The sequence below is a fragment of the Eumetopias jubatus genome, unplaced genomic scaffold (assembly GCF_037043125.1).
Source record: "Eumetopias jubatus isolate StellerSeaLion01/CBP00866 unplaced genomic scaffold, mEumJub1_p1.0 scaffold_1, whole genome shotgun sequence".
NCBI classification, from domain to species: domain Eukaryota; kingdom Metazoa; phylum Chordata; class Mammalia; order Carnivora; family Otariidae; genus Eumetopias; species Eumetopias jubatus.
This window is the reverse complement of record NW_028274807.1, coordinates 70,475,512-70,494,066: the sequence shown is the minus strand read 5'-3', so window position 1 is coordinate 70,494,066 and position 18,555 is coordinate 70,475,512. Positions and strand designations below refer to the sequence as shown.

Below are 18,555 nucleotides of genomic sequence, written 5' to 3'. Positions count from 1 at the left end.
ACCCAGGTGCCCCAATATTTTTTCTTTTTACCGTGTGCTACCCATTCTTCCTTCACAAAATCTACCACGCTTTCTACTCCCACTGCAACATCAATGGAAAAATCTGTAAGTCCATTTTCTTCTCCGTATAATAACCTCTGAACTGGTCTCTTTCTGAGTATGCAAAATAACCAATGGTGTCCTAGTAAACTGGCTCACTGCAGAGGAAAAAAACCTCTGATATATAGCATTTGCTGATTTCTGTGGCTGAGATCAGACTACCAATGATTTAATAACTGGCCCACAAAATTCCTGAATATTTGACAACCAACTCCAGTACACCATTGGTTATAACTTTCAGAGACACATTAAAACCCGTCTTTGATCTACATGTACTATTGTTAATAAATACATTTTTTTCTATTTGTTTTACAGATTTTTGCCTGTTTTTATATATAAATATATATAAACTTTATTGCTATAATTCATATACCATTATAATTCACATACCCATTTAAAGTGTGCAATAAAGTGTGCAGAGTGTGCAACCATCATCATAATCTGTTTTAGAACATTTTCATCACCCCAGGGAGAAGCCCTGTATCCATTAGCAGTTACTCTCCATTTTTCCCTAATCCTCCAAGCCCTGTATAACCACTAATTTACTTTCTGTATATATTTTCCTATTCTGGATATTATATATAAATGGAATCATACAATAAGTGGTCTTTTGTGGCCAGCTTCTTTCACTTAGTATAATATTTTCAAGATTTCAGGATCCCTGTTGTGGCATGTATCAGTACTACATTCCTTTTTATGCCCAAATGTCATTTGTTTCTTGAGGTATAACTTAAATACAATAGAGTGCACAGACCTTGAGTGTACAGCTCAATAAATTTTTACATATGTATATATATCCATGTAATCACCAGTATTCCCAGAAGACTCTCACGTCCGTGCTTGTCAGTGTCCACTTTACCCAGATTTCCTCATTTTCCTGTGGCTTCTAGTCATCATAGATTAGCTTTGCCTGTTTTTTTTAATTTTTTTATTGTTATGTTAATCACCATACATTACATCATTAGTTTTTGATGTAGTGTTCCATGATTCATTGTTTGTGCATAACACCCAGTGCTCCATGCAGAATTTGCCCTCTTTAATACCCATCACCAGGCTAACCCATCCCCCCACCCCCCTCCCCTCTAGAACCCTCAGTTTGTTTTTCAGAGCCCATCGTCTCTCATGGTTCGTCTCCCGCTCCGACTTACTCCCCTTCATTCTTCCCCTCCTGCTATCTTCTTCTTTTTCTTTTTTCTTAACATATGTTGCATTATTTGTTTCAGAAGTACAGATCTGTGATTCAACAGCCTTGCACAATTCACAGCGCTCACCATAGCACATACCCTCCCCAATGCCTATCACCCAGCCACCCCATCCCTCCCACCCCCCACCACTCCAGCAACACTCAGTTTGTTTCCTGAGATTAAGAATTCCTCATATCAGTGAGGTCATATGATACATGTCTTTCTCTGATTGACTTATTTCACTCAGCATAACACCCTCCAGTTCCATCCATGTCATTGCAAATGGCAAGCTCTCATTCCTTTTGATGGCTGCATAATATTCCATTGTGTATATATACCACATCTTCTTTATCCATTCATCTGTCGATGGACATCTTGGCTCTTTCCACAGTTTGGCTGTTGTGGACGTTGCTGCTATAAACATCGGGGTGCACGTACCCCTTCGGATCCCTACATTTGTATCTTTGTGGTAAATACCCAGTAGTGCAATTGCTGGATCGTATGGTAGCTCTATTTTCAACTGTTTGAGGAACCTCCATACTGTTTTCCAGAGTGGTTGCACCAACTTGCATTCCCACCAACAGTGTAGGAGGGTTCCCCTTTCTCCGCATCCCCGCCAACATCTGTCATTTTCTGACTTGGTGAGGTGGTATCTCATTGAGGTTTTGATTTGAATTTCCCTGATGCCGAGCAATGTTGAGCCCTTTTTCATGTGTCTGTTGGCCATTTGGATGTCTTCTTTGGAAAAATGTCTGTTCATGTCTTCTGCCCATTTCCTGATTGGATTATTTGTTCTTTGGGTGTTGCGTTTGATAAGTTCTTTATAGATTTTGGATACTAGCCCTTTATCTGATATGTCATTTAGCTTTGCCTGTTTTTGACCTTTATATAGATAGAATCATAAATTATGTGTTATTTTGTGAATAGCATATGTTTTTAGAAACACAAACTACTGTTAAGGAACTCTTTGAGTACTGACTTCTAGAGGATAAATTGTCTAATCTGTAGAGAAATCTCTATTAACTACAGAAAATTGTATATTTGGGTCATTGGTCTAATCTCCTTTAAAAAGTGTTCTTAAATTGGGGCGCCTGGGTGGCTCAGTCGTTAAGCATTTGCCTTTGGCTCAGGTCATGATCCCAGGTTCTTGGGACTGAGCCTCGCATTGGGCTCCCTGCTCAGTGGGAAGCCTGCTTCTTCCTTTCCCACTCCCTCTGCTTGTGTTCCCTCTCTCACTGTGTCTCTCTCTGATCTTTTAAAAAAAATGTTCTTAAAAAGGATAGCACACATATGTACCCATATCTCCTAAAAAGGAATGTTTTATCTTTATAGCTTTAGCATATCTTAAACTAAGCTTATTATATTAGTGATTTTTAAAAAGAAATGTTTTTTTTTAAAGATTTATTTATTTTTAGAGAGAGAGAGAGCGAACATACAGTGGGGAGGGGCAGAGGAAGAGGGAGAGAGATAATCTTAAGCAGGCTCTCCACTCACAATCCTGAGATCATGACCTGAGCTGAAATCAAGAGTCAGATGCCCAACCAACTGAGCCACCCAGGTGCCCAAAAAGAAATATGTTTTAATTTTAAAACCTAATCTTAAAGGATGCCTGGGTGGCTCAGTCAGTTGAGCGTCCACCTCTTAGTTTCTGCTTGGGTTATGATCTCATGGTGAACCCTGAGTCAGGCTCTGCATCCAGGGTGGGAGTCTGCTTGAGGATTCTCCCCCTCTGCCTCTCCTCCTACTCATGCTCTCTTTCTCTCTCTCTCTCAAATAAATATATAAATCTAAAACCTAATCTTAAAAAATCCATCCTTATCTGAAAAGAAAACAAAACAATGTCTTCCCAGTTCCTGGATTCAGCCCAATCATAATGTGATCTATTTAGAATTTAAAATTCTAAGCAAACATTACTACAGCCCAACAGAAATTAAAAGAATTATAAGGGAATGTTATGAACAACTGAATGCCAAAAAATTTGACAATTTATATAAAATAGAAATTCCTAGAAAAAGACAAATTACCAAAACTGGCCCAAAATGAAATAGAAAATCTGAATGGACTTATCCCAAGTTAAAAAAAAAAATCACATTTATTTTTAAAAATCTTCCCACAAAGGGGCGCCTGGGTGGCTCAGTTGGTTAAGCGACTGCCTTCGGCTCAGGTCATGATCCTGGAGTCCCGGGATCGAGTCCCACGTCGGGCTTCCTGCTCAGCAGGGAGTCTGCTTCTCCGTCTGACCCTCCCCCCTCTCATGTGCTCTCTCTCTCTCTCTCATTCTCGCTCTCTCAAATAAATAAATAAAATCTTTAAAAAATAAATAAAAATCTTCCCACAAAGACAAGATGCTTCATTGGTGAATTCTTTCAAACTTTAGGGAAGAAATAGTTCCCTATTCTGAACAGTTTCTCTGCTATTTCAGAGAATACTTTCTATCCCATTTTATGAAACCAAACCTCAAAGCCAGGCCAAAAAAAAAAAAAAAAAAACACAAGAAAAGGAAACTATAGTTCAAAATTTCTCACAAACTTAGATGTAAAAATCCTTAACAAGATATTAACAAATCCAGGAACATATAAAAAGATTTATATAGCATGACCAAGGGGGATTTTACTCTGGAATGCAAGGTTGGTTTTACATCCTAAAACTCGATCTAATACACCAGAAGTAACGAAAGACAAAATCAGAATATGATTGTTTTGGTAATGCAGAAAAAGCATGTGACAAAATCCAACACCTTTTTATTATAAAAACTCTCAACAAATTGCAAAAACGAGGGCAATTCCTCAGTTGATAAACGGCATCCACAAAAAACCTAGTTAACATAATATTTAATGGTGAAAGATTGCATGCTTCACCCCTAAGATTGGGAAAAAGGCAAGGATATTTGTTCTTGTTACTTCTGTTCAACATTGTGCTAGAGATTCCAACTAAAGCAATAAAGGGATAATAAAAAGGAAATTAAAGGCATCCAGATTGGAAAGAAGTAAAACGTCTTTAGTCACAGATGACATGATCTCATATGTAGAAAATCCTAAGGAATCTACCAAACAAAGTGCTAGAACTAATAATTGAGTTTAGCAAAGTCACAAGACCAAGATCAAAATACAAAAATCATCTGAAATTATACACACAGACACAACATGTGCACATATAAATCAATTTGCATTTCTATATAGAAATGCAAAGGAACAAGGAACAATCCAAAGCAAGGAACAATCCAAAAATAAAGGTAAGAAAAACAATTCCCTTCACAATAGAATCAAATAGAATAAAATACTTAAGAATAAATTTTTTTTAGAGGATTTTATTTATTTGACAGAGACACAGTGAGAGAGGGAACACAAGCAGGAGGAGTGGGAGAGGGAGAAGCAGGCTTCCCGCTGAAGAGGGAGCCCGATGCGGGGCTTGATTCCAGGACTCTGGGATCATGACCTGAGCTGAAGGCAGATGCTTAACCATCTGAGCCACCCAGGCACCCCAAGAATATTTTTTTAAAATTTTATTTATTTATTTGAGAGAGACAGCACAAGCAGGGGGAGGACACCAGAGGGAGCGGGAGAAACAGGTTCCCCTCTGATCAGGAAGCCCGATAGGGGGCTTGATCCCAGGACCCTGGGATCATGACCTGAGCTGAAGGCAGATGCTTACCTGACTGAGCCACCCAGGTGCCCCAAGAATAAATTTAACAAAAACTCTGAAGTAAGGCTTTCCTCTGTAGAGGAAAGAGCATTCCTGCATTCTTATTTCAGCTTTGCCTCTGAGTAATTGCATATAATTCATATAATTTCTTTGAACCTTGTTTTCCTCATCTTTAAATTGAGAATTATTGTGCTTCTTGCCTCACAGGGCTGTTATGAGCACTAGAATATATTTATAGTGTAAAGCATTATACAGTGATAATCATACTTAATAAAGCATACAGAAGCTATTTCCCTTCCCAGTCCCCTAGTTGAAGTGGTATGAAAATGTACTTAAGAACCTTGGCAATTTTCAGGGCTCCTGGGTAGCTCAGTCCTTGGGCATCTGCCTTTGGCTTGGGTGGTGATCCCAGGGTCCTGGGATCCAGCCCCACATAGGGCTCCCTGCTTGCCTTGAAGCCTGCTTCTCCCTCTCCCACTCCCCCTGCTTGTGTTCCCTCTCTTGCTGTGTCTCTCTGTCAAATAAATAAATAAAATCTTAAAAAAACCCAAAAACCTTGGCAATTTCATCACATAGAACAGGGTTGGGTGTTGTGCCAGGTAGTGGAGGAACCATTATTCTGGACCCAGTTAGTTGGGACTGAGCTTAGTTTCCCAGCCACCTCGCTCAATATTACCCTGAAATCACCAGTAAGACATTTATCTTTCCTATCATGATTTACTGATTTACTCATTTGGTAAAAGGTTGGAACTTTCACTTGTCATTTTGAAATGCCTTTTTTTCTTTTGTTACGGCTTTAGGAGGAATTTAATCACCAGTATATTGAATAACTGTTCTTTAAAGTTGCCATTTTTTGAGTATTTCAGTCTATACCATTGAATTTAACTTTCTTTTCCTTCACTTTCCTCTTCTTAAGGGCTTACAGCAGCCAGCTCCTTTTTCTGACGAAATTGAAGTTGACTTTAGTAAGCCCTATGTCAGGGTAACTATGGAAGAAGCCAGCAGAGGAACTCCTTGTAAGTAAATGCCTATTTATACTGTTGTTTTACTCTTGTTTTTAGCATTCAATTGTATTTATCAAACATACACGTACTTTCTATATTCTTTCCTCAGTTTACTTGTAAAGGCTAGTTAGGGGAGGGTTTCCTCCCATCTCCCAGTTGTTCTCTTTGGGAAAAATAACTGCACTCCATAAAATTTCATTTTTTCTCCTTCTTATAAGCTTGTTTTCTGTGATGTTGTTACAGCTTGAGATATAGTGGAACAGAGATAATAGGATATTAGCCCGAGGTGGATTATAATCTCGTCTGTATTTACAAAGGTCCAAAAATATGTCAGGCTGTCACATTTTTAATAGCCTTCAGAATTGTCCCCCAGATCTCCCTTTCTATAAGTTAGTACCCTAGCTATGATGCTGCTATAGGACAAAAATATCCTAAGTGGGTAGATTCTTATCACTTAACTTTATCTTTACTGATATTTTTTAGGTTTTTTTTAAAGACTCACTTTATTATTTTTAAACCCTATACTCTTTATTTGTATGCTTAGTTTACATCATTAATGAGCTATTTTTGACTACATAAATTATTAATATATATTCTAGTTACTCTTCCTGTTTTGGACAAGTGGATTTAGGGATCATCATAAAGAGAAGCTTCCTTGAGTGTTAGGAATATAAAGTCCTATAGGCAGCTGTCCTTACTTATTTGTAAATTCTCCAATTCTTTTTTTCAATCCTTTTTTGGTTCTTTCCATTATTATGGTAAGTGTTCTGTCTACTCTGTAAATGTAGGCCTGCACTCAAACTCAGGCAAGTACTAGGGAACAAGAGGTAGTTACAGCCACAAGTCTATACATTTCCACTATATAGAAGATATTTGTGGTTACTTCTTAATAGTGTTAGTATGTTTGCTCTCTGCTGTAATTGAAGAGTAGCAAAATATGAATAACCATGAATGCTGGACAATTTCAGGCCAGGGATCCCAGTACTCCTCAGCTATTTCTTGGCTATATGAAGCATAGCTTTTGAGTCCTCAAAATTCCAGAGAATGCTTTCTTTTTTCCAAAGTGTTTAGATGTAGCTCATGTTGATCATGACCCTTCTGACTCATGATGGTATTTTGGACTTGGCTCCCCTTGAGTAATAAGCAGGCCAATGGGGCAGGGTAAAATGACAACAAAATGACAACAAAACGGTGTAGTGGTGGCAGGTCAAATTTCAAAATGCCATCAAACAGTTCAAGGATCACATTCACATGTGATAGTAGACCTGTTGAAGGCAAGATCTTTTCATGGGGGCTCTCTAATAACACACATTCAGAATGTAGTACTTCACTCAGATCTGATCACGTTGTCTATATTACCCAGCTTATTGCTAATCTATCCACAAATCACCTATGGTACATAAAATGTTTGTGTGTGCATGTGTACTATTCCCAAGTTTTAAAGCTTATAGTTAACAAGCACTAACTAATCTAATTTTTAACAATTGTAGAATTAGAATTTTAACAATTTTAGAATTTTGTAAGTCATTTTTTGAGATTATCTACTTTATCATCTCTTCATTATATACATGAAGAAATTGAAGTCCTCAGAAACTAAGAAGTGAAAGCTTCCCTATAATAAAACAAATAATTAGTGATAGAATTGAAACTAAAACCTAAGTTTTTCCACCTTTGTGTTCCTTTCACCCTGGAGTGATGCTGCTCTTTGTAGACATTAGTTATAAATAATAGAAGGCCATTGGCAGGGGCGCCTGGGTGGCTCAGTCGTTAAGCGTCTGCCTTTGGCTCGGGTCATGATCTCAGGGTCCTGGGATTGAGCCTTACGTTGGGCCCCCTGCTCGGCGGAGAGCCTGCCTCTCTCTCTCCCTCTGCCTGCCGCTCTGCCTACTTGTACTCTCTATCTCTCTGTCAAATAAATTAAAAAACCTAAAAAAAAAAAAAAAGAGGAAAACTACTGATCAAAAAAAAAAGAAAGTCTTTAAGTATCCTCTGGCTCTTTAAAAAAAAAAAAAAGAAGAAGGCCATTGGCAAACTGATTGCATTTTAGGTAGAACAGAGAGTCACAAATTAGCCTATAAAGTTGGCTGGTCTAATCTGGTCTCCAGTTTTTCTCCTATATCTCATTCTGTCTGTTCAGTCTTAAGTTAAATAACCACGTGACTATTCAGTGTTGGACAAGGAGTAAACCAATAAACCAATAAGGAATCTACACATGCCACAATTAGTGAATTTTAAACCAATAACTTGTACAAGGGGGCATCCTTCCCCTCCTCCCCCACACCATGTCTTCACTAGGGAGGTTAAGGGAATACAAGAATGGAGTTGGTATAATCTAGGAGAAAACTCACTACCCAGAGAAAAAACAAATATAGCTTGAGAGATGAAAAGCTTATTTCTTTTGGAAGATGAAAGAAAAAGGTCAGCAATATGTTTTCAAGGAGAAAGGGGAAAAAAAGGCAAAGTCTGAAGCGCAATAGAATCTTGTTAGGGGCAAAAGTTTTGGTGATAAGTATTTGAGAGAATATATCAAAAGATGCAGTAAATTGAAACAGATCTGTTCTGCCTAGAGGAAAACATATATTTATTTAGCCAACAGTAGTGCAAGGACTATAATTTATAATACAAATCAGGACCATTTTGAAAGTGAAAGGGGGTTGCTCCTAATAATAAGCTGAGACAATATATAAATCAGGGTTTGGTCATCCTGACCAGTAGACACTTGGTAAGAGAATGAATAACTCGTGCTTTTCCCCACATTTTCTCATTCAACAGTGGTCCTTTCTGGCCATTTGGTTACTATATTAGCCTGGGTTTGCTAAAGACTTGGGGGTAAGTCATGGGGAATTGAGAGTTTAGGAGGCTGGGGAAACACTGAAGAGGGCAAGAAGCACATCTGGAGTTTGGTCTGAGAAAGGGTTTGGTGGTGACTTGGCCTGATAACAGGATGATTAACCCTGACAAACAGCCAGTCGATCAACAGCATTCTGTACTACTGTACTATTTCCACCATCCTCATCTCACTTTGCCCATGCTATACACTAATGTCAAAGAAACAACAACAAAATCTTAATTTTTGTATTCTATGCTTTGTCTTTTAGGATCAAAAAAGTGAGATCATAGTCACGCTGGACTTGTTTAGGAAAGATGGAAGTATGTTAGTTACTTCATGGCCATGATTTCTAGGATGTAGAAGACAGATTAGGCTCCTCAGATTTTGTTTTCTTTTGCTTTGTTTTATGGTTGAGGAAACTGAGTCTTAAAGAGGTTACGATTACAGAGGAAGGAGGCTGGTGGTTAAATTGGAGCTGTAATTTTTCTGACTCTTAAATCCATTATATTATTTGTTTTTCGTTGTATTGGCATATCTGTTTTATTTAAAAATTTCATTTCCTTTATTATAAACCAATACATTCCCATGGCCTAACATTAATAAAGTACAAACAGGGTACAGAGTGAAATGTCTTCCTATTATCACCATCTCACAGCTACCCACTATCCCTCCCTCTCACCCTTTTAGTAGGTGTATCATGGTACATTCAGTCCTTCCATTGAGATTTAGGTTGTTTCCAAACTTTGATTATTACAGACTATGCTGCAATGAATAACATACATATTTACAAATCTTATCTGTGAGAAAAATTCCTAGAACTAGAATAGCTGGGCCATTGTAGGTGTAGCTGGGCCATTGTAGGAGATAAGAAAACATCCGATGACTTTAGGTACTTTCCAGAAAAAAGTAAAAGCATTTGTCTTTTGATAGATATTGTCTAATTGCCCTTTTTTAAAAGATTTTATTTATTTGAGAGAGAGCATGTGCATGCTTGGCGCACGAGTAGGAGAAGGAGGAAAGGGACAGAGGGAGAGGGAGAAACAGACACCCTGCTGAGCAGAGAGCCTGATGCGGGGCTCCGTCCCAGGACTCTAGGATCAAGACCTGAGCCAAAGGCAGTTGCTTAACCAACTGAGCCACCCAGGCGCCCCTCTAACTGCCCTTAAAATTTGTACCAATTTATGTTTCTATCCCCAGTGTATGATTTCTCAGTTTAAAAGCTATTTATTTATCGATAAAGCTATCTGGAAAGAAAAGTCCACAGACCTTTTGAGAACCAGTTTTCTCCCCCTTGATCGATTGTCCTCAGACAGGAGGGAGAAGATGTATCTTACCCCTACCTTCAGTATGGTATATCTGATGCGGCTCCCCTTCTTTCCCAGAATGATGTAGCTGCTCCTACTGTTATTTTCTGCTGCTATAGTTAGATACTCTTCTTTTATTCACATATGGGAATATGTTACTAGGACTTGTTAGATTTATTATTTGAAGCATTATGTCAAATCCATCCTCAGTGTGTTTGTTTGGCTTTGGTATTAGTCTTGTGCCCGCAAGAGATCATTCATTACCTGGATTTTCTTTCATAGTCCAGTACTACTAAAAATAGACTATCTGTTCTCTGTTATTCTCACTAATGGAGAGAAGAGGAAAAACTTTTCTTTTTTTTAAGATTTTATTTATTTATTTGACAGAGACATAGCGAGAGCAGGAACACAAGCAGGGGGAGTGGGAGAGGAAGAAGCAGGCCTCCCGTGGAGCAGGGAGCCCGATGCGGGGCTCGATCCCAGGACCCTGGGATCATGACCTGAGGCGAAGGCAGACACTTAACGACTGAGCCACCCAGGCGCCCCAAGAGGAAAAACTCTTAATGTAAAGTCCTATAAGATTGATATTTGACTTTTAAATACTTAGTATATCACCCTCTACTGAGAAAGTATAACATCATGCTCACTGTCAGGAGAAACACTTGAAGGAATCCCATCTGTCATCACAGAGCAGATATTGAGGGTGACTGGGACTGAGAAGCAATAAATTGGTAACTGATCTCTACACCCCTTTCACCTTCCCTGTCAACCCCTCTGGATCACTTCTTACTCACGGGGCAGTTGGAGGGAGGTTTATTTTCAAAGCAAAGCTTAGTTATTAGTAATCAGGGCAGCCTGAAAATGAGAGAGCAAGCAGCGGGAGTATAGCTTAACTACACCCTGTTTTAAGATTTTATTTTATTTTATTTTTTTATTTATTTGCGAGAGAGAGAATGAGAGACAGAGAGCATGAGAGGGAGGAGGGTCAGAGGGAGAAGCAGACTCCCTGCTGAGCAGGGAGCCCGATGTGGGACTCGATCCCGGGACTCCAGGATCATGACCTGAGCCAAAGGCAGTTGCTTAACCAACTGAGCCACCCAGGCGCCCTAACTACACCCTGTTTAAATGTGACTGAAATTTAGGCATAAGCTGAAGGTGAGGATTTTGAAGTTTAGGACACATATGTAGTTCTTCCCATTCACTTTTTTTTTTTTTTTTAAGATTTATTCATTTGAGAGAGAGCATGAGTGAGCAAGCAAGAGAGCACAAGTGGCAGAGGGAGAGGGAGAAGCAGGCTCCCTGCTGGGCAGAGAGCCCGATGGTGGGGCTCAATCCTAGGACCCTGGGACCATGACCTGAGCTGAAGGCAGATGCTTAACCGACTAAGCCACCCAGGCGCCCCTTCCTATTCACTTCTAAAATAACTTCAAGAAAAAGCAATCATGAAATCCAGTTACATGAGCAGTTTGATGAAATCAGGCTAACAGAGAGTCAATGGGTGTGATGTCAAAAAAGGGTCTTTGGAGCCAAGGAAGTCTGTGATATTATTCCTCACCACCCCAACCCATCCTTCCATTAGGGTGAATATCCAGAGAACACCTTGAGAAAGGGGTATGCAAGGATGGAACACAGTGCCATTTCTATTTGTCATATATGAAGTATTGAATCAGTGTGTTTTTGTAATCAATTCTTTCCTTTGGATTTAGGTGATCGGCCTGTGAGAGTTTATGCCGATGGAATATTTGACTTATTTCACTGTGGTCATGCCCGGGCTCTGATGCAAGCAAAGAACCTTTTCCCTAATACATACCTCATTGTAGGAGGTAAGAAAACATCTGATGACTTTAGGTGCTTTCCAGAAAAAAAAAAAAATTATAGTAGCCTTTTTCTCCTGTTATAACATGAATACTGGCTCTTGGTTTGGTTTTTAAATGAGGGATATAGAACAGCCTCTCTAAAACATGAAGTATATGAATTATATAAACCTGGTGAGAGAAGCTCCAAGCTCTTTGACCTGAGATGTCCAGTTTTTATGTTTTTAGCTGAGTTTCTGCAGTTTGGGGAGCAACAGTGACCCCTATTGCCTACTTAAGAACAGCATTTATTCTAGATTTCAATTTGTCTTTTTTTTTTTCTTTAGGTTTTATTTATTTGAGAGAGAGAGTGTGTGAGGGGGGTGGGAGGAGAGAGAAGCAGAGAGGGAGGGAGAAGGACAAGCAGACTCTGTGCTGAGCATGGAGCCCAACAGGGGTCTCGATCCCAGGACCCTGAGATCATGACCCAAGCTGAGACCAAGAGTCAGATGCTCAACTGACTGAGCCACCCACGCATCCTGTTTATCATTTTGAATCAACTGAAGTGCAAAAGTCTGTTAAGCAAATATTATGTGGTCCAGTACAGTCTTATGAAAATATAATAAAACATTTTTAAAAACTTAAGTGATGCAGAAATTCACAGCAGGTTAATTTCAGAGACAAAGATTTTAGGCCCTTGTTGTATCCTCTCCTCTCCGAAGTGTGAACGTGCTTTTTATTGAGCATTGGTCCTGAAGATGTATCTTGGATTAGGAAAAGCACTGTTACTCAGACTGAGCTGTATCCAGAAAATTCTTCTCCAGGTGGGAAGATTGGTTGCAGTCCTAGGAAACGGGAGAGGTTGGTGACTGAGGAATGGTTAAGCAAAGGGACTTTGACTTACAACTTTATGATGTGGTGAACTCAGTTTGCAGTGATGAGCTTACGCACAACTTCAAAGGCTTCACGGTGATGAATGAAAATGAGCGCTATGATGCAGTGCAGCACTGCCGCTATGTGGATGAGGTGGTGAGGAATGCCCCCTGGACCCTGACACCAGAATTCCTGGCAGAACACCGGGTAAGAAACTGAGCACATGTCCCCATTCCTTGTTATGGAATTCCCTCAAATCTCAAGACTTCTGGGACTTAGGGTAGTTTTCCACTAGCCTTTTTTTTTTTTTTTTTTTTACTTTATGCTTTATGTAAATTTCACATAGAAGAGATGACAGTGATATTACTACTACTAATAATCATCCCTAACATTTATATGGGTTTTGGTGGTTTACAAGCACTTTTACATCCATTATATTTCATTTTGCTCCCCCAAACAATCTTATTGGGTAGCTATTATTTCTACTATACATATGAGAACAGAGCCAGAGAAACCAAATGACCTGGTCCAGGATACACAGTAGCAGGGCTAGAAACTGAACTCTTCAGTTAAGTGATTTTTATACTCCCACACTATGAATGTGTCCATCCTCCTAACATACCAGTCCTTTAGAATATACAGAGCCTTAGCTGTGCTCTCAAGGAGTTCCAGGAAACATAGACTTCTCTTATACTGACTTAAATCTAGTTTTAGGGCTTTGATTTTGGGCTAGAAATTGTATGGGATTAGAAACTGGGAGGTTTCCCACTTTTGCTCATTGAGTTAGTAGTATAAAACCCCTCACTCCTTTTAATTCTCACACATTAAAGAAACAAGTTTCCTATAAATGGCAGGTATAAAGGGTGAGAAGTGTTTATCAGGTCAGGGTGAGGTCCCCAAGCTTGAGGAACCAGCAAGCATATTGTCAGTTCTCAGCAGGGGTATGTGGAATGTCAAAGGTGAGTTGTTCAATGAGGCAGAAAGAAAAAAGTAGCCAAAGTGCTTCAAAAGCAATACTTGGGGGTAGGCCTGAAGCTAAAGGGTATTTGTTAAAACTTTCAGAATTAGGGGCGCCTGGGTGGCTCAGATGGTTAAGCGTCTGCCTTCGGCTCAGGTCATGATCCCAGGGTCCTGGGATCGAGTCCCGCATGGGCTCCCTGCTCCTTGGGAGCTTGCTTCTCCCTCTGCTTCTCTCTCTCTCTCCCTCTCTCTCTCCCCCTCTGTCCCTCATGAATAAATAAATAAAATCTTTAGGAAAAAAAAAAACTTTCGGGATTAGGACAGACCTTTTATAGTTCTCTAGCTTTTCTGTATCAATACTTGGCAGCCAATGGTACCAAAGGTGATGAATAAGATTATTCTCAGCAACCACAGCCAGGCAGGCCCAGGCAGAAGAGGTTAGAGGAACCTTTTTTTTTTTTTAAAGATTTTATTTATTTATTTGACAGAGAGAGACACAGCAAGAGAGGGAACACAAGCAGGGGGAGCAGGAGAGGGAGAAGCAGGCTTCCCGCAGAGCAGGAAGCCCGACATGGGGCTCAATCCCAGGACCCTGGGATCATGGCCTGAGCCGAAGGCAGACGCTTAACGACTGAGCCACCCAGCTGCCCCTAGAGGAACTTTTAACTTCCCATTTCTCCTTGTTAGCAGTGAATCCTCAGCCAGCAGTCCTACCTGGCCACCATTCTTATTTACACTTTGCTGCCTATCAATCCCTGACAGATTGTTAATGGGTAATCAGGATATTAGCTGAGAGTCTCTGACACATTCCTGATAGACATGCTTCACACTACAGTGGCTTCTGGGAATTAGGTATAGTAGTTGTATTAGCAATTACATTAGTAAAGGGCATAGGGCCTACTCAGGAATGACTAAATAAGTAAGGTTAGCATATCTCTCTGAAAGATTATTGATCCCAGTACTATTGATCTCTTTTCACTGTTGCAAGAGGTATTGACAGTAGTAAAATGATAGAGCCCAAGACCTAAAGGTCTTTTATGGCTTCGAGTTTTACATTCCTCAGGAATATAGATGTATCTGTTCTAGTAAAAGGGCTCTTGGTTGCTATTTTTATATTCCCACTCATCTCATGGACTGAGAGAGAAACCAGCTAAGGAAGAAGTGACCTCTTTTGCATATTTTTAGAAACCCTTATTTGACCAATCTTTATAGACCCAGGAAGATGGGGAGATTTCCTTTCTTCTTTCCTGAGCTCCACTCACTAACTAACACACCAGCAAATCCTCTAGTCGTGTTTACTACAGCATGATGACTGGTGTGCAGTGTGAGGGTAGTGCTTCCAGTAGACCAGGAGAAATAGCGAAAAAAAGAAACTGGTCAACTTCATATTTATGAGTGATAAATAATTAGATTGGGTGGCTTGTGAATGAGTCACAGAATTTATGAAGCAAAGCAGAGAGATTAAAAAAAGTCCATTTGAGGCCTGGCCTCCCCTTGTCCTTTATTTGGATCTGGGGGAGTATTTACTGGGAGAGTATTTTCTGGGGGAATATTTACTGGTTCTTTTTGATGGCAGTGATCCTGGGTTTTAAATGATGTTTCCTTATTTCAGATTGATTTTGTAGCCCATGATGACATCCCTTATTCTTCTGCTGGGAGCGATGATGTTTATAAGCACATCAAGGAAGCAGGTGAGTAATCTGATGTACATCCTCACTTTATGGAGTCTCAGGAGCAGTAACAGAGATTTAATGACATTGCTACTTTACAGAGGAAAATTTATACACTTAGAAATTCAATATACTTTCAATCAGACTTCAGATAAGAGGTTTATGTGAGCATAGCACTGATATCCATCAATTCTCAGTCTAAACATCTACTTTTGATATCTCTTTTAATTTTAGGAGTCTCTCTCTCCCAGGCCCATATTTTTTTTTAATATTAGGGCCATATAGTTCTTCCTTTCCTTACCCCTAGCGTTTGAGTCAGTCCTCCTCCTGTATGTCAGTATCTCCAGACTTCACTTAGTAATAGAAGACATTTTTTGAGGAAAAGAATGTTGCTCCCAGTGTCCATCTAGTCCTACTGCCTGAGTTAACCAGAATGTCACAGTGTTTGTATGTGTTCTTGGATTAGGTATGTTTGCACCAACACAGAGGACAGAAGGTATCTCCACATCAGACATCATCACCCGAATTGTCCGGGACTATGATGTCTATGCCCGACGGAACCTCCAGAGGGGCTACACAGCAAAGGAGCTCAATGTCAGCTTTATCAATGTGAGTTCCGACTTCATCCCAGAGTTCCCTGGCCCTATTGGACACACGTTTGCCTCCTACTTTATCTGAGCTAAAGTTGCTTTTCAGTCTGCTATAATTATCACCTCCAAAATTCAATGAATGCCTCTTTGCTGATTACACTATGCTAAGCTCTTTACAAAAAGAATAAAACAGAGGCATTCTCTGCCTTTATGGTCTAGTATCAACACATTGATATAAAGACACACAGCCAATTAAATAAGAATATGTTACTTCGGCTTAGGTCTTGATCCCAGGGTCCTGGGATTGAGCCCTGCATCGGGCTCCCTGCTCAGCGGGAAGCCTGCTTCTCCCTCTCCCACTCCCCCTGCTTGTGTTCCCTCTTTCGCTGTGTCTGTCTCTCTGTCAAATAAATAAATAAAATCTCAAAAAAAAAAAAAGAATGTTACTTAACATAGTACAGTATTTATATCAAATATATTTAAAACAGTTTTTTTGGTTTTTTTTTGATTGGATGGTCTTTGGAAAATGTAATGAAAGTTATGGATCCTCTCCCTGTGTGGATAGTGGCACACAACATTTTCCATGCAATTTCTCAGGGCATGTGGACCTAGGTTTTAAAATTTGATTTATGAAAGCAAAGTTTATCTTAGCTTAATACTGCCTTTTAGAAACAAACTGCTATACATGTTGTATATCAATTTTATCTTAATAAAGTTGATTTTAAAAGAAGAAAGCTGCTAACTATACTTCTATACAAGTAGTTTACAATGCTCCCTTACCTGCTGCCAGTTGTGTGAATGATGAATAGATGAAGTGGTTTCATCGAAATATGTTTATCTTTGCAGATAAACCCTAGCTGTTGTTAACCACCTACTACAGAATCTTTTTCAGGTGTTTAAAAATACTAAACATATTCCCGTTCCCCTTTATGATCTGGAAATTATGAAAATACTTTTCCTTTGGCTAAACATCCCCCCCCCCATCCCCAGAGGGTTCATACCATTTTCCCTTCTGTTTAGGGAAGCTTGTAGGACTATAGAGTATCATCTTCATTTTGCAAATGAGCAAACAGATCTCTAAATACCAAAAAATAAAACAAACAGCTCTTCTAAAATCATAGCATAAGCCAGTGATAGAGAGAAAATATCCAATACAATAAACAAATTAAGTAAAAGATCCACTACTTCAACCTATTGTAGTTGTCTTATTCTTGGCAATATTGTGTAGTAATCCTGTGGCTCCTTATGTATCTTCATCTAGAATGGGGTTTGGGTTATGTTGGGCATGTTTATGTTCCAAGTTTATGGGTTTTTTTTTTTTTAATTATTATGTTCAGTTAGCCAACGTCTCGTACATCACTAGTTTTTGATGTAATCTTAAAAAATCTGACTTCATTTGGCTATATGCCCATCTGTAACTGAGCATACTCTATATATTTAGTTTAGTCCAGGCTTCTACAATGTTCGGATTATCACACTTTCATATAAGATGACCATCCAGAGTATATTTAATCTGTTACTATGCTAGATAAACAAGGGATAGATTAGGGCGAAGTGAAATTCTAATGACTGGAAATAGTATCAGTAGAGTGCTGAAATGTTTTTTTTTTTCTTCTCCCTTTGGAATGGAGGTCAGAGTATTATTTCTCAAAACAATTATTTCTTTACTTAGGAGAAGAAATACCACTTGCAAGAGCGGGTTGACAAAGTAAAGAAGAAAGTGAAAGACGTGGAAGAAAAGTCAAAAGAATTTGTTCAGAAGGTCGAGGAAAAAAGCATTGATCTCATTCAGAAGTGGGAGGAGAAATCCCGAGAATTCATTGGAAGTTTCCTGGAAATGTTTGGTCCAGAAGGAGCGCTGGTATGTTCTTTCCTGGTGGAAAGTTTAGGGAATTTCAGGAAAATTTAGGGTATTTTCATGCTGTGGAAAGAATTATAGCATTATAGAAGGGGACATCAACATTAAGTAGTTATCTAATCTGTTCCTTATATTGGGCTGAACTATATTTCAACTATCCCCAAAAAGTTTAAAATCGTTACAGAAAGAGGTTACACATTCTCCTAAATAATTTTGCCAGCTGTCAACCTCCAAATCTGGTGATAAGCAAGTAACCTTGCCCAGCTTGCTTCTATATTATAGTTTTAGATAAAAAGGAAAGAACGAAGAACAGTAAAAAGAAAGCTGCCTCCACTATAAACAGCTGCTGCAGAGCTGCTGGGTGAGGTTAGAGTTCTGTCCTTGAGTAACAAGGTCTTTTCAAGCCAAATAGAAGGTGAATGTAGTTATTTAGCAAATGAGTCCTAGGATATCAGGAAGGATCTAACTGTGAAAGTATTTGATACCAGAACAGATTATTCAGGGAAAATATAGAATTTCCTTTTCAGAGAGCTCTAAAACTAGAATAGGTACTCTTTTGTCTGAGTTAGTTTCTTTGCCTGGAGCCTGGACTGCAGACCAAGTAGCCATTTAAGAATTCCTTTGACACAGAAGTCGAGAATTGGGTTACTATAGATAACATGTGGAAACCCTTAGATAAGTAGCATAGCATGGACTACTTTAGGGAGGAGATTGCTTAAAATTTTAGATATATCCCTCCCCTAGCTTA

The 18,555-nt window shown here is 39.3% G+C and overlaps 1 protein-coding gene across 2 annotated transcripts in view; it reads left to right on the top strand.

The window, feature by feature from the left end:
• PCYT1A (phosphate cytidylyltransferase 1A, choline) overlaps nt 1-18,555 on the top strand; it is a 50,002-nt gene that overhangs the window by 27,219 nt on the left and 4,228 nt on the right. For both annotated transcript variants that reach the window (XM_028101021.2, XM_028101019.2), the window contains exons 3-8: nt 5,842-5,941; nt 11,770-11,886; nt 12,785-12,936; nt 15,302-15,380; nt 15,826-15,968; nt 17,622-17,810. In XM_028101021.2, the coding sequence (XP_027956822.1) occupies nt 5,842-5,941; nt 11,770-11,886; nt 12,785-12,936; nt 15,302-15,380; nt 15,826-15,968; nt 17,622-17,810 (780 nt within the window). The remainder of the gene's footprint in view (nt 1-5,841; nt 5,942-11,769; nt 11,887-12,784; nt 12,937-15,301; nt 15,381-15,825; nt 15,969-17,621; nt 17,811-18,555) is intronic.